The 15250-nt window shown below is 36.0% G+C and overlaps 1 protein-coding gene across 1 annotated transcript; it reads left to right on the top strand.

Annotated features, from left to right (window-relative positions):
- The first annotated feature begins 2969 nt into the window (after positions 1-2969).
- Positions 2970-14962, top strand: LOC145785251 (complement C3-like). Its single transcript, XM_082596933.1, has 15 exons — positions 2970-3035; positions 4631-4742; positions 5895-5987; positions 6612-6769; positions 7126-7213; positions 7793-7924; positions 8726-8771; positions 10226-10319; positions 10573-10681; positions 11246-11378; positions 11888-12012; positions 12577-12637; positions 14016-14098; positions 14409-14516; positions 14933-14962. The coding sequence occupies exons 1-15, from the start codon at positions 2983-2985 to the stop codon at positions 14960-14962; spliced, it is 1425 nt and encodes a 474-aa protein (XP_082453059.1). The 5' UTR covers positions 2970-2982.
- The last annotated feature ends 288 nt before the right edge of the window (positions 14963-15250 follow it).

The following is a 15250-nucleotide window of genomic DNA, read 5'->3' as shown; positions in this document are numbered from 1 at the left end:
TTTTGAGCTGAAAAGAGCATAATGGTGCGGTGTAAATGTTAATTAATGTCACTTCCGGTTGTGTTAAAGTTAGTTTTACATTATGGCACATAGAAAGAGTGAATCTCTATAAAGTTTCAGCAAATGTTGCAAAAAAAAAAAGAACAAACTTGTAAAGGATATCCTGAATAAGGGTTGCTTAACTTTCTATTTCCAAAGTTTGTCATTTGGTCCACTGCACGTATGCAGACAAAAATTTGTCGCAAAGTAGCATGTTTTAAAGAAGACGTAAGCAGGAAATGAAAACAAAATAAAAACACAACACCTATTGTCACATGTCACGAAAATAAACCAGTCTCGCAAAACCACTTTTGCATTTTAAGCGTGATATGAACGCTTACACGATTTATGATGTTTTTTGCAAACATTTGCAACTCGCAGATGAAAACTATTAAAGTTAAAAAGTTGCTTGCGTTCGTATTCTGACAGGTTGGTGAAGTAATTTTGGGTATAATCAAGGCAAAGTCTTAAATTGTCCTATGAAAAGGTATCATTGCTAATTGCATTCTGGTAGGCATAGGTTGCCATACTGGTCACTGAAAATCTACGAGCTTTGTCATTCGATTTTTTTCTGAATACGATTGATTTATGGTGTGAAGTGCCTACTCTTTTTATGGGTTCCTACCATGGACTTCTAAATAGTAGCATGCTACTATTTAGAAGTCCATGATTCCTACTAGCCTAATTGTAAGCTATAAATTTTGGAAGAATGTAATGTGGACATAACATTATAAGGTAAGACGTAGAGCCAGTGATTTTCACCCGTGTTCCTTTTCACCAACCAAAAATTCTGTCGCCAACTATCAAAAGAGATCAAAAGAAAAAAATATGAAAAAAACGAGGAAAAAAACTATTAGGACTCATTTGTTCTCTGTCGCCAACTATCCCTCTTATACAAGCAAGGAATTGTAAAGCCACTTTGAAATATAAAATAATAATTTATTTTAATCGCAAATCAATTGAGACATTACTGTAGAGACATTGTGCAGACATGGCGGTTTTGGACTAAAATTAAAAAAAAGAAATTTCCAAGAGGTCTTAGAATGTCTTGTATCCTAAAACCAGGTCTAAAGTTGGATTAAAAAAAAAGCCGATTAACCCATCCCCTCCTTAGCATTAACGGTTTAACCCACAAGGAGTTGTTGTGCAACTTTCTCAGTGGGGACCACTTGACTGGGGGCAGGTTATGAGACCATTGTCTTGCACAATAAAATGTGAAAGACTTACGCACACTTTTAACTAAAATAGGCCTACCAAGAATTTCATGACGTCAAGACCTTTGTGGTCTTTGAAAAAAGAAAAACTGTTTTGATGAAAGAAAGTTTATGTTATCTTGTTTTATTTCCGGCCTGAGTCACTTTGTTAATCCAAAAATGCAGGACTATTTTACTTACAAGCCGTTTTAAAAGGTCAAATAATATTTGTGGCGCTGCCTATTCGCACCAAAGTATGTAACAGTTCCAAAGGCATGTGGCATGCAGCAGCTATAGGCCTACTATGCAATAACGTGATTGCATTTTGTTGTATTGTGCTGTAACCTACTGCTGTTGCTTACGAATTACACAAAGGAAGAAGCTCATTAAAATTAGGCTAACGACTTTTCCAGTTTGTTCGTTTTTTGACTCAAGCCACTTTGTCACTTACACGGTGTCTCCGAGAGGTGACAGCTTGTTAGAAGTAATATCATAAACAGCACGACTGTTTGAAAATGCAACCAAAATCTTAAGTAAACAGGAAGGTTGGAAAAACACCAGCGTTTCACAAAATGACTTAACTCCATTATTGTCAAATTTCCGTCCATTATCTCTAAAATACTTCGTCAGAATGCTCATTTCTATTAAGGCTGCATTGAAATTGCAACCGTTTAAAGCAATATAAGAAAACTAATTGCGGCCCACAACTACATTTTGACGTAAGCTGGTTTAAGGAAGCGTTTTGCTTCCCAACACGATGACAAGATTTCAAATTATATCTATTGTCAACAACTTTAAGAATTTTGCCAAAATCGATGTTTACAAACATTACTGTGCATAGCAGGCAAAAAACAACAATTTTCATACAGTGATATCACTTTGAACAGCTTGTAGACCACTAATTTAGGATCATGCAGTAAGCTTATGTTGATTAGGCCACATAAACATGTTTAGTCTGTATATATTCAATGCATTGGAACACTCTTTTTAAACAAAGCTGTTGTAAAATGGTTAAGGCAGCTTGCATAACGTACTGTATCTATGGTGCGTATCACTCGTCTTTGTTAAAAAAGAAACTGTTTCCTGCTTTCATTGCTAATTTCCTGCAATGGACATGATTGTGTTGAAAAGAATTTTTTTGAAGACAACTTTAAACTTTTATGTTTTGGTTTTTCCCTTAAACGGCGATTGCTGATCTTATGTTAAGTTAATTAGTTAGCGAAATATAATCCATAGTTGATTCGAAATTTGAGAAACTGACAAAGGAATTGACTCGACCAAGGACATTGTAGTGACTGCATGACTGGTTACTTTCAATAAAAAACTATTTTGCGATAGCTTTGCCATAGAAAAAGTGCCGCTGTCCGGTACTGCACGTATTTCTCAATGGCAAATGCATTTTGATCTGTTAGATTTGACATTAAGCGAGAATAATAATAAGAATAATAATTGTTTATCACAAAGCTGAAAAAAAGAGTAAAACCCAATTAACGCATTTTGCAAGCAAGATAACGTCATGGAGATTACAATTTGCTTAAGGCAAATCCAACCGACTCATCGCAACATGTAACATAGCTTTAACGTAGCCAGAGGTATAACCAACATAAAATAATCTTCGCACCGGCATAGATAACTAAGCCTTGAAAAATTTGAACAAAAAAATAAATTGAGGCGTGCTTCCGGCCAAATTAGCCTTAAAACCAACTGTTGCAGAAATGCGCCCAGCTTTATTGTACAAAAAATCTGAGCAATGGAGTTTTTGCTCGTGTGTTGTTTGGTTGCATTTGTAGGAAATGCTGTGGGGTAAGTTGCTCACTTTTGGCGTTTTTTTTGTGGGTGTGAACACGGTTTGAGGTGATAAAACATTTTCGACTTTAAACAACTGCGATTTAACATACAAATCTTTTCGTCTTTGAAATGACAGCAACTTGAAGTAGGCTACAAACTTCGCTTTTTCTGTAAATGTTATGCTGATAAAATGTCACATTTGAACATTTGCTGTCAAACAACTGATCAAATACTCAAATTCCACTTTGATTTTATTGTAAAAAAAGGAAATGACATTACTAGAACTACGTATTGGTTTAGAATAATAGGAAAATTGAGATGTGAGAAAATTAGTTGAAAATGATTATCTGACAGTCTTCAGATAGCAAATTTCTGCTTAATATATTTTAGGTGAAAAGAGTAAACATGTTTTGTGTTTTTTTACTTGATAACCAAAAACATAAGTAAAACCTTGTTATAGATATAAATTCTAAAGTATTGCATAGTTGATAATCAAGACATGTCATACTGAAAGAAGCAGTATTTAATTGTATTTGTACAACTTTTTAAGCCTGAGTTAAGTTTTCTTTATTAAAAATATTGTTGTTTTAAGGTGTTTTGTCAATTTTTAAAGGTGTCGCCCTGCATCTTTATAATGGTGAATATGAGGGATTGGGGCATAAATAAATTTGGGTCTGGAAGTGATGGGTATGAGGTATAGGTGGATGCAGGGAATTCACAATGTAGCGGTTTTTGAAGTTTAAGATTTTGGAGAATGAGATTTATGGGATTACAATTTTGGGTAAATAGGCTACAATTTTCATTAAAAAGTCACCCAATGCCAAAAAATTTCAAGTTTCCAAATCGACCCCCATATTCTCAATCTAAAAAAGTCGAATTTTTGAATTTCTAATCTCACAAAAAACATCTCTCACCCATAAAAAAATTCGATCCCAAAATCTCGTCTTTTTATGAAGTAGCGAATCACTTCATGTTCTCAACTAATCGGCCTTTGACAAATTTCCCCTTCGATTAATTGTAGTTAGACCAGTTGTTGAGTCACGATGCTGATGCTTTTCTTGTTTTTAAAAAATGAATTTAACTAAAAACGTAGTAGTGCGAAAATGCTTTCGACAACATGCTAGGCGCAGCACCGCACGCGGCCGTAGAGTATGCGTGGGGATCACCGCCAGTGGGCAGTCGATTGCTTTAGTCCTTCTCCATCCCACAGTGGATAAGCAACAATTAATTTTAAAAATTTGCTGTAAAAAGATACAGCTACAGCAATATACTACACAGTGTTGCATAGTAAGAAAATTCATAACTCGCTTGATCAACTTTATATGGAATTAATTCAAGATAATAACCGCGCATAACGTAGTAAAAGGGTCTTTAACTTTTGTTTAATAGTTTAGCAATAGTACTTTGCTAATACGCTACTGTACAGTTAGCCGGACACACTAACCACTGAGCCACCGAGCCATCGAGCCGGTAGCTTAGGTTTAATTAAGACTTAAGTAAGACTCTTTTTGCTTATTAAAACTTATTTGGACCAGTTTCAGATTTTTTTCAAAGGTTGCTTTTTTTTCTCTAAATGTCTTTGCTAATGTTAATAAAAAAATATTTTTCAGTGTACCCGATTACACAATCGTGGCTCCGAAAGCATTTCGAGTTGGAGTGCCAGAAACTGTTATCTTGAATCTTCATGAGTACAGGGGTGCTACAGTCGACGCTTATTTACAGGTTTTAACCATTTTTTTAACTTTTGTTTGTCTGTATAGTGTATGACTATAGTCTTTCTGAAAGAAAAGTGTTGCTTTAGCTGTCAAAAACCTAAACAAGAAGTTTTAAATACGCATGACATTTCGTATTTAGCTCCGGGTCTCAAAAACAGTTGCTCACCTTCAAATGCGACGAGTCCTTTTTTTAAATCTTTTTTGATTTTTTTGTTCATAAAAAAACACGATTTTCTAAAAAAAAACTTTTGCGTTTCAAGAAAAGGTCTCAGCAGATGAGTATTTGCCAGACATGGAGCACATTTTTAATTAAATTACCACTTTCATTCTATTGCTTATAGGACGTATTACTTTCTCAACTATTTCTTATTTAAGCGCAATAAGAATCTTTCCTTTAACTGCCTAACTGTGACTGAATGTACATTACAACTAAAGACGTTTCATTTTTGTAACATCATAAATGCGTTGTATTTGCTTGGTTCATGCGTTTATGGTTCAGCACTCAGCAGACTAGCCTTTTTACCATAGTGGTAGCGATATACTGTGTTATGAAAAAGTATATCAACCAATGGTTGAAATATTTACCAAAATAAATTTTATCGAACTTCTAAATAAGTGAGAGGTTATTGGCAGCAGTCCTCATTTTGATGTCATATCACATAACTTAGTTTAATTTGTCGGAATGTCATTATCATTTGCTAAATTGTCGAGCCTTGAAATTAAAAAAGATGCCACCAGTCTAACACAAGACTAAGTTTATAAATGCAATTCAAAAATTGTTAATTGTTGGCTGGCAGAAGTAAAACGAATACAAATAAAGTTACTTTATTATCATGTTTAATTATATTTATTAAAGTTTAAGATACTTAAAATCAAAGGTTCGCAATCGGGGTAAAATTTACCTTTTGAGGTGAGCTTCATCTATCAATGGCTAAACTTACTAAAAAAAAAAAAAGGCAGAGTACACACATAGACTAATATTGCCTTAACTCTGATCTAAAAACAACTATTGGAACGAATTTGTATTTACACATTCTGCAAGATGTCAATAGAGAGTTAATAGTTTAAAAACCTCTGCGCAACGAACATAAAACGTCATTTATGGTCTTCCAGGGAGGAAAACATATTGCTAGAATGCTTGCTTATCCCTTTTTTGCAGGACCTTCCCGACAAAGTGAATACTTTTTCGGTGATAAGTGGACTTCTTGTGACGGGTCCCCTCAGTCAAGCACCAATCAGTTTAACTTTAACGGTCAGTTTATCATAATAAAAAAGTTGTGCACAATAATAAGAGGTAGGTAAAGACGTTATCATTTTATGTTTTACAGCTTTACTAAGTTCACACTTGCTACCTATAGTGTAAATTCTTTCAAAACTAAAAAATTATAAAGTGAATTTATAGGCTACAACATCTGTGCAATGGAGCACATAAAACATATTATAGTCTATATAAAAAATAAGGGAGTCGAAGTACAGGAGGTTTTATCTTTTTACCGTGATTTTGGTTCGAGAACATCGCGCGGAAGCATGTTAACTCATTGCTGGACACCGGTGCTTATAGTTTGCAGATGTTAGAGACTGTTTTATCAAGCAATGGGCGTCTTCATCTGAGCACCTACATTTCCAAGTTAAGCCTCCTAGATTTCTATATAGCCTACTTTAGACCTTGTCACGTAGGCTACTACTGGTGTGAGTCAAATTAAGTTTGAGTGAAGTGACAAATAGGGTTAGGGGGAAAGAATTCCGCGCTTTTCAAAACACCACATGCGCAAACTAAAGCTTTTCAAGTGGTTGCAGCTTACATGAATTTCACATTTTATAATGTAACATCAGTAATGTCAGGCTATGCTATTTTATCTTATGGATTTTATTGTAGGTGGGCAGTGAAGATATCCGAGTGTTTCGTAATCGCCAAAAGGTTTTAATGGTGATTGAAGTGACGAATAGTGTAAAAGATTTCATATCTCAAACCGATATTCTTGTCAGCAAGGAGTCTGGATATCTGTTTGTTCGAACAGATCGACCAATATACCGGTTTGTTTAAATTCACCAACTTTGTGTGGAAGTTTCAATGAGATTAAACCTCTTTACGTTTTATTTACTTTCGCTGGTTGGCTATGATGCGTATTTTAAGAACGGCCAGACCAATGTGAGCTATATTACGAAAGCATTAAGCTCTGAATAAGAAGTTATTGTTTTTGACTGTTTTTCTACTTTACTTGCAATATTTTTTTTTGCAAAATACTGATTTTCAAAACCCTTTTAAAAGTGCATTTGATTGTTTTAAGCGTCTTTTTCGTCTAATGTTTTATCTGTTTAAGATAAAAGTTTTAAACTGATTTCAAAATTCAACCCCTATTCAATATTAAAACCACTGTTTTTAACGTTAGACCAAGTGAATACGTCCGCATACAAGTTGCACCTCTTGACCAGAAGATGGCGCCAACAGACACCGAAATTGTGACAGTCACTGTGAAAGTAAATATGAAAATATTTAATATGTTTAAATGTACTTGTGTTTAAATAAATTTTTAGTACCAAAGTTGTTTTAACATATAGCCTACTTGACTTTGATGCTTGCCTCTTCCTCTTTCTCTTCCTCTTTCTCTTCCTCTTCTTCTTCTTCTTCTTCTTCCTCTTTTTCCTTTTTTTCTTCTTCATATTTCAACAGGTATAATCACCACGTTTGATGCAACTTTTATTTGTTGTGGAAGGATTTATTTCATAGGAGTAAATTCTTCCAGCTGTGGAACTTACGAATATGTAGGCTATAATAGGCTATTCAGATTTTGATTTTGTGATAGCTTCATAATAACAATCATGAAAACATAAAAACTTATTTTAACATTATTGTTGTTCATTGAAAGCCAACGTTTTGTTGTTTCACTGCCAAGAAAAATATATTTTTTGGGAAAAGTCTTGATGGCTAGAGTGGTGGTTACAGCGGTATGGTTAGTGGAACGCAATGCTAGCTGTACTAGTGAGCACTTAGCCTTGTGCTGATTTGTCAGGTAGGTCGCTCCTTCTACACAGCTAACACTTTTCTTAATAATGCAGACACCAGACGGCATCGGTGTGTATCGAAGAAGACTTCGACTTCCGCAAGACCAATTTATTGAGCTTGAATACGAGATTCATGATATTCCTGAGACTGGGATTTGGTTCGTCGAAGCTGCATATTCTGCAAACGTCAGTTAAAATCAGTCTTGCGTAACAACTTTCTGTAATAGCAATTTGCAACATAGCGTTTTCTGTTCTCTATTTAGACGATCTCTGCTTTGAAAACTGAAACACTGGTAACACAAGTATTATTGCTAAGAAAAAAAATTCAAAGTCTGAATTCAGCGATTGATATTATCATAAAATCGTTTTTCCTTTATGAAATAGCTGTGATTAAAAGGACAAGGATGGCACCTACATAATTGCAAATTATTTCCTAATAAAGAATCTCAAAAGCATTACATGCAGTTTGAATGAAACAGTGTTCTTGTACTGTGGCTATAATTCGCTTATCAAACTCAAAGTGTGTTTTGAGCAATGCCTCGCGGTGCCTCAACCACAACCATGTACATTGTACAACTTTAATATCTTACGCTGATGGCGTAGCATATGACGCAGTTTGAAGAAGAGTTTAAATGTGACATCACATGCCACAGTTGGCTTGGGCTAAAATAAATAGTGCCTCTCTCGAATTTATCTAATTTAAAAGCCTAAAATTTGTTTTTTTCAAATGTCATATTATTAAAGCACTGGAATTAAGGTTTATAAAAGCTTGATACATTCTAATTTAAGTAGAATGGAAGGAAGTGAGTCTTTGTATTCATTTCTATGCAATTCATTAACCTTTTTTTAAGATAAAACTGTGTGCTTTTAAAGAGCGTCGAATCAGGGACCCTTGAACATCCGTTGTTACTATAAGCTACCAAGCAGACGTATTTTGTTATAAAAAGCCTATATTGTGTTAAAGTCTGTATTGTCATTGTGTTTAAGGGATTTGAAACGACAACAGACACCACCTTCAGAATCAACAGATACGGTAAGAAAGCAGTTTTTATTTGGGTTAAGTCGTATTTAGCCTAATGACTGGTCAGTGGTCTAAGTGCATAGACCAGGGGTCACCAAACTTTTTTCTCTGAGGGCCGGATTGCTGCGAGATTAACAGCTGCGGGCCAGATGCAAATTGCGAAAAGATATACAACTATTTAGAATCTCCATTGACTTGAATGGAGCACAAGAAATAACAAAGTCAGCGGTGGAATAGCAAAGTTGTGATAAAAATCGAAAGGTTGCTGAAAAAGTTATCCCCTGCTGTAATACACTCAGGCATGGAAGAACCTCGTGGGCCTGGGCCCATCTACTTTATTTTCTGGATGGGCCTGGCCCACCTACTTTTGAAAGCCAAACTTCTTTGAAAAGGTAGCAAAAACGGAAAATCAGGGAGAGAGTTCCAAAAAAAGGTCTTCACTCATTTAATACACAATAGTTTGTATTATCTTTGATAACTCAATGATGAAATCCAATCTTCAAACTTTTCTGTTGAGCCCACTATTGATGGGCAGCACGTGTAGGTGTGGTTGCGTGTGATTGGTAGAACAATCTATGCACGTGCTGTATAATGCTGCAGATCATTACTCCCAGGTGGTATTATAAATGTGTGTGTATTGTTGCCTTTTTATTTGTGTGTACATCGCCATATTTTGTAGCCTACGGAGCTATATAGACCAATTTAATAATTTTGTAATTTTTTTGGCCAAATCGGGCCCAAAAAATGGACAATATTGGCTTGTTGGCTCGAAAGGAAATCATGAAAACATAATGCATAAACGATTTCAAGTATTAGGAATGCAACAATGTTATGAGTGGTCTGGGGGACGAATCCCCCCAGAAGTTGGATTGACTTTGACTGCTGCGTCTCTAGGCCCACCTACTTTTAAAATGGTTCCTCCATGTCTGAATACACTACAGGGCATCGTGCTCTTGAAACAACATTACATCTTTCCAAATTTGGCCTAGGCTGTTCCCATTTGTGTTGGCCTAATGATAAAAACAGAACACCAACATGTAGGCTGTCTGGTAACTTTTTTCCTTAACAGTTGTAGTGCAACTGTTATTTCTGCAGCACGTGGCGGGCCGGATAAAATCAGTTCGCGGGCCGGTTCCGGCCCGCGGGCCGTAGTTTGGTGACCCCTGGCATAGACGGTTATTTAATTGGACAATGTCTTTTTGTATCCAATAAAAAATTATTCATTTTTCATAGCTTAACTGCTTTACCCTAAGCATCGATCCTTGTCACCCAATAAGAAAATCTAGATATTTGGAAAAATATCATTTTAGCTTTTGTTTTTAAATTAACAAAAACTTAAATTTTGTAAATTTGAAAACAAATTGGCAGTGGCTGGTAAACAGTTTCGAATTTCTTCAACGTCTATAGCAATTTATTATACGTTTTAGTATAGGCCATCTGTCAATAAATATTCTCTCAACTTTCAGTTCTTCCAACTTTTGACGTCAAGATTGAGTTGGATAAGAATTACTTCCTTCCTGATGATATTGCCATTGATGGTGCTATATTGGCCACGTACAGGTTGGTAATGAACTTTTGCTTTGTGGAACCAAGTAGACAAAACTAGGGATATCTTGATATAATGATATCCTTCAAGATATCCCTGGACAGGACCTGTATCAATTTTAAAGAATACTGCATTGGTAAACTATGAAGATTAGTATATTTTTTTGCAACAAACAAATATGACTTTAACTATTTTTCATTCATAATTGAAACTGTTAACTTATTTGCATTATGCGTAATTTTATAACATCTTTTTCGCAATTTAAAGCTATGGAGAAAAAGTTTCTGGGAACTTTTTTATTGCCGCGAAGTTGTTCAAGCATCCTGATGCAGCTCCAATTGAATTCTTTAAGCTTCCAGGGACCTTTGAAAGCATAGTAAGCTGACATGATGATTTTACTTGGATAAGAAGGTTTCAAGTTAGACCACAACTCTATTGATTAATTTAACTTTTAAATTAAATTTTCTTTGAGAGAAAAGTGATTCAAAATCTTTAGATTCCAAAAGGATATTCAGATATATTAACCGTGCGTGGTCATACGATTATATTAACTAGTTAATGCTAATTTTTACACAGTCTCTTACCGAATGATCATTAAACGAAACCGCATTGAATCTCGTTTTGGTGTGATTCCTTATCCTTGGACTGACTAAGCCTCTGGTAGGTTATTCCTGGCAGTTTCGCATACTTGAAGAGTCTTTGAATCACTGACACAGGCTAGGTTACCAATATTGATAGAGAAAAGTTTTCGATTAATTTATCAACGTGTTTGTTTTATAACCAGGTGGAGAACTGTCTTTGAAAATGCGTTGCAATGCTTAAGGACACACCCCCATAGCCCAACCAGCGCCGCTTAAATTTTCCTTTTTTTGGATCACAAAAACGGCCGCTTTACCAACTGGGCTATCGAGTTGAACAAAACGTTTGTTGTGTTTTATAGGCTCTCATTCGAAACGGAAATGCCAGATTCACTGTGCCAGTAGAAGATATCCTTGACGTATTGGAAGATGGGGAAACTATTGCAACTCTGGTGGCAAACAAAGCAACATTTATGTTGGAAGCTACCGTAAATGGCAAGTTTATTTATTTTTCTAAAATCCAGAAAAAGATAAAGCATTGACTATTTCCAAATTGTCTCGAAACATCGACGTCTGCGAGTTTAGGCAAATACAGTATTTAATACCAGAAATGTTTGCAACAGTTTATGACCTAAACACAATGAAAATTATTCACAAAGACTTTTATTCGAATCCAATCGAAGTCAAGAAAAACATTTTGTGTCGAAACCAAATAAAAAGTTTCAAAATTTATTTGAAACATTTTTGCGTGATTGTAAATTTTTATATTTTTTTCTGGGTAAGAGCACGTTACTGTATATATTTGCCATTTAAAAAATCCCAACAAATTTGTTTACCCCGATACCTATTTAATTTAACTCAAGCTTTTACCATACTGGATACCGATCTAACCAGGTCTAGTAGAGTTGTGTTCCACATACTGGCATATCTGGGAAGGAGACGTTGCCGTATAGACGAGAGATAGATTAACATTTTCCTACACTTAACCTAAACTCACTTTGCAGGTGCAGCAGAAGGTGTTTTGGAATCAGCGATAAGTCCTCGTATTCCATTTATTGCGTCCCCTTACGTAATCGACATATCTAGAACTTCACTATATTACACGCCGGGACTCACCTACTATCTAAGAGTAAGATCTTGGCTTACAATTGATCAAACAATCAACCTACTTTATCTAATTGTTTTGTTTGATAATTTCAGAGACAAAACTTAAATTTTGAAGACGGAAATGATACTTATGTATTGCACAAATTATTCTACTTTACTGAGCCCACTGTAGATGACGGTCTGTATTCCTTTGAACTAATTAATTAAATACGCAAGGAATAAATGTCATCAGTGTCTGTCTGTGTTTAGTTAAGTAAACTGTTTACACTTTAGCCTACTCACTTTTTCATAACTTGCAAAGCCAAAGCAGTCCAGAGAAAATCCACGATGCTGCTAAGTTCTAAAACTTCAATGCTCACTTCCACATCAGCAAGATTGCTTGAGGGGAATTTGACCTTCTAGAGTTGTTGATCAGGCACATCTTCAGACTATCGTGCGCATTCGTTGCTTGCATAATTATCATTTGCACAGCTCCTCCATTTTCCTTTGGTTCTGTTTCTTTTTTCTTTCTCGCTCTCAATTTTAATACAAGCACTTAAATTACCTTTTTAGTGTTAAGCAGCTTACAACTGTTATTACTTTTTAGATTGACATTTTAGATTCTGTACGAAGGCAACCTGCTCCTGATGTATCGGTTACAATCACAGGTACACTGGACGCTGTTGTTTTTTTATGTCTATATAGTGTAGGTAGGATCATAATAAGTCTGTTTTAGAAGTCAGTCGAAATTTTTCGTATCTTTTTTAACAGAAAATGTTTGATCCCATAGTTCATTTGACAATCGACGGGTCCTGCATGCAAAGAAACGACAAGATTAAGCGACGTGGTTCAATTCGCAAGAGTATGCAGTTGAACAACTTAGTTCATGGACACTTGGAAAGCTATATAGTCAGCAACACCCAGAAGTAGCGTAGCGTTGACAGAGAGTTCAGTGGGTACTTTTGGACCCGAATTGGGATAATTTTAAGGGTCCGGGAACGAAGAAACCACCATGTGGTCTTTGAATATTGCGCGTCTTTCTTAAAAGTGTCTTGATTTGGGGCCTGGGAAATTTCTTGGTACCAGGCCCCAAATAATCTTCTTAACGGTCCGGACACCCAGTGCATGGAATAATATATATGCAACAACACCTACGCTGCGAGTTGAAACTCTGTCAACATTAGTGACAGTACCAATAGTTCAATTAGACCAAGTTTTTCTTGCCATTAATCTAAAACCTAAAATCGTTGTCCATCTTTATACGTTGTAATAGTTCTCTTTAGAGTTTGGACAGTTTTGTTTCAGTTACAGATTCGGACTTAGTTGGGGTTACATTCAGGGATATCTAGAGAAGGGGATATGAAGGCTCGCAGCAATTGGCTTATTCTCATGACACTACCAGGGCGGTAGTTTGTAGCACGTTAAAAATGCGGTTCTTTTTGGAATTGCAGAAAGTTTTGTAGTGCAGCTGGTACAATGAGCTACAGAAGACAGTTAGCAAATGTCACGTAGAGCATATTTAAAGAATATTTGTTTACAAAGACGGTTGAAAAGTTACCTGTAAGCTGTTTTTTTTTTAACAAAGCCTTTGCAGTAGGCTAGATGTAAAGCAAGTATATGGGTAGTTGAATTAACAAGCAACCATGAGCATGCTGTGAATATCCAGGCCTGATTCTAATAGCGCAATGCAAGTTATCATAACAAAATTTATTAAACTACTATCGGTGCCAATTGTCATTTTTACGATAAACAGAGATTATTTAAGATAAACAAAAGCCCTTCTATTGTCAGACATAATAAAAGCCTTCGTATCCCCTTCTTTAGATATCCCTGATTACATTTTGCTTCGCTTTTGAGAAGTTTAATATAAGGAACAATTAGAATAAAGTATTGTATAGCATATAGTGTCGCGGAACGGCGCGGAGAAGGATGCGTTGACTTTCCAATAATCGAATGCACACCTGTCTCGACTCTCGACATCCTGCTTAAGCTGGTTGTTGATAAACATTGCTCACTTCTACCCAGAATGTTTTAATATACGTCTAGGTGGAGGCGAAGTGGAGTCTAGTGACAGCGATAAAAATGGCTTTGTGGACTATCAAATCGATTTTCAAGGAAATGGACCTCAGGTAAGCTGCCAGTGCAATGAAAACAGGCTATTATGCACTGACCAGACTTAACCTGAAAATCCAGTAGGAAAATGACCGAGAACATTTTTGTGTAGCACTGCAGTAAAGTAGTTTGAAAGAAAATTTTGGGAGCAAAAGCAATTGTTAGGGGGGGCGAACATCATTGAAAATGAACGGTACTAAAACCTCAAAATGGTATTGAAACATATTTCCTGGAGGCGCAAGATAAAATTGGGGGGGGGGGGAGATTATTGCCTCCCAAGCCTACACTACACCGCCTATACTGCTTATTTTAATTTTATTTTCACAGACTGTCACTGTCGTCACAGCAGATGAAGACTTAGAAGGGGTTGGAGACCAAGCTCAAGTACAGTTGGACCTCCTACCATACAGCTCTCCTTCGAGGAACTACTTGCAGGTAGGCTACAGTACTGTACCACTTCAGTTCGTTAAAAAATACATACAAATAATGGTGTAGCTTGGGAAACAGGCTTTACATTTTTCACATAGTTCTTAAACAAACGCAACCGTATTCAAACGGAGGTCTGGCTTTTCCGTTCAACCATGCACCAATGTGGAATGGCCTCTTCTTTTTATTGTAAATGTGGTGCTGAGGAACAGACTATGAAACAAGTGGAAAGTCTACGCGTCTTGAATGATGAAACCAAAGACTCCAAAGACTGGCTGCTATCTAGCAGTCTTCTAGCATAGTCCGAGAACATCGGGAATCTGGCATGGTAAAGGATAGACTCTCGGCTCAGAGGCTCACACGACGAAGAAAAAAAACAAACATTTTAATGCATTGATATTAATTACTATGGTGATTACTACTAGGCTGATAATTTTCAACATCTTTCCTTGTGAGCGGTAGGCCTACTCTTTGCGTAATTTTGTCAATATTACAATATTTGACAAGAAAAAGTTGTAATGAACAACGAAGATGAACAGTTTAGCATTAAAATGGCATCTTATATGCTAAGGAGTTGCTTGTGGTAGCGGTTACATGAATACCTTTTGACCTTCCCATTGAAATACGTTGGCTATACCCCGAGATATGTATTCCACAACGTGTAGTGAAATGGCAATCATACGTCAATAAATTTATTGCAAATTTGCAACAACGTATGCACAGTTCTGGCAGGCCTATGTAGA

The sequence above is a fragment of the Aplidium turbinatum genome, chromosome 16 (genome assembly GCF_918807975.1).
Source record: "Aplidium turbinatum chromosome 16, kaAplTurb1.1, whole genome shotgun sequence".
NCBI classification, from domain to species: Eukaryota; Metazoa; Chordata; class Ascidiacea; order Aplousobranchia; family Polyclinidae; genus Aplidium; species Aplidium turbinatum.
This window is presented reverse-complemented; position numbering and strand designations above follow the sequence as displayed.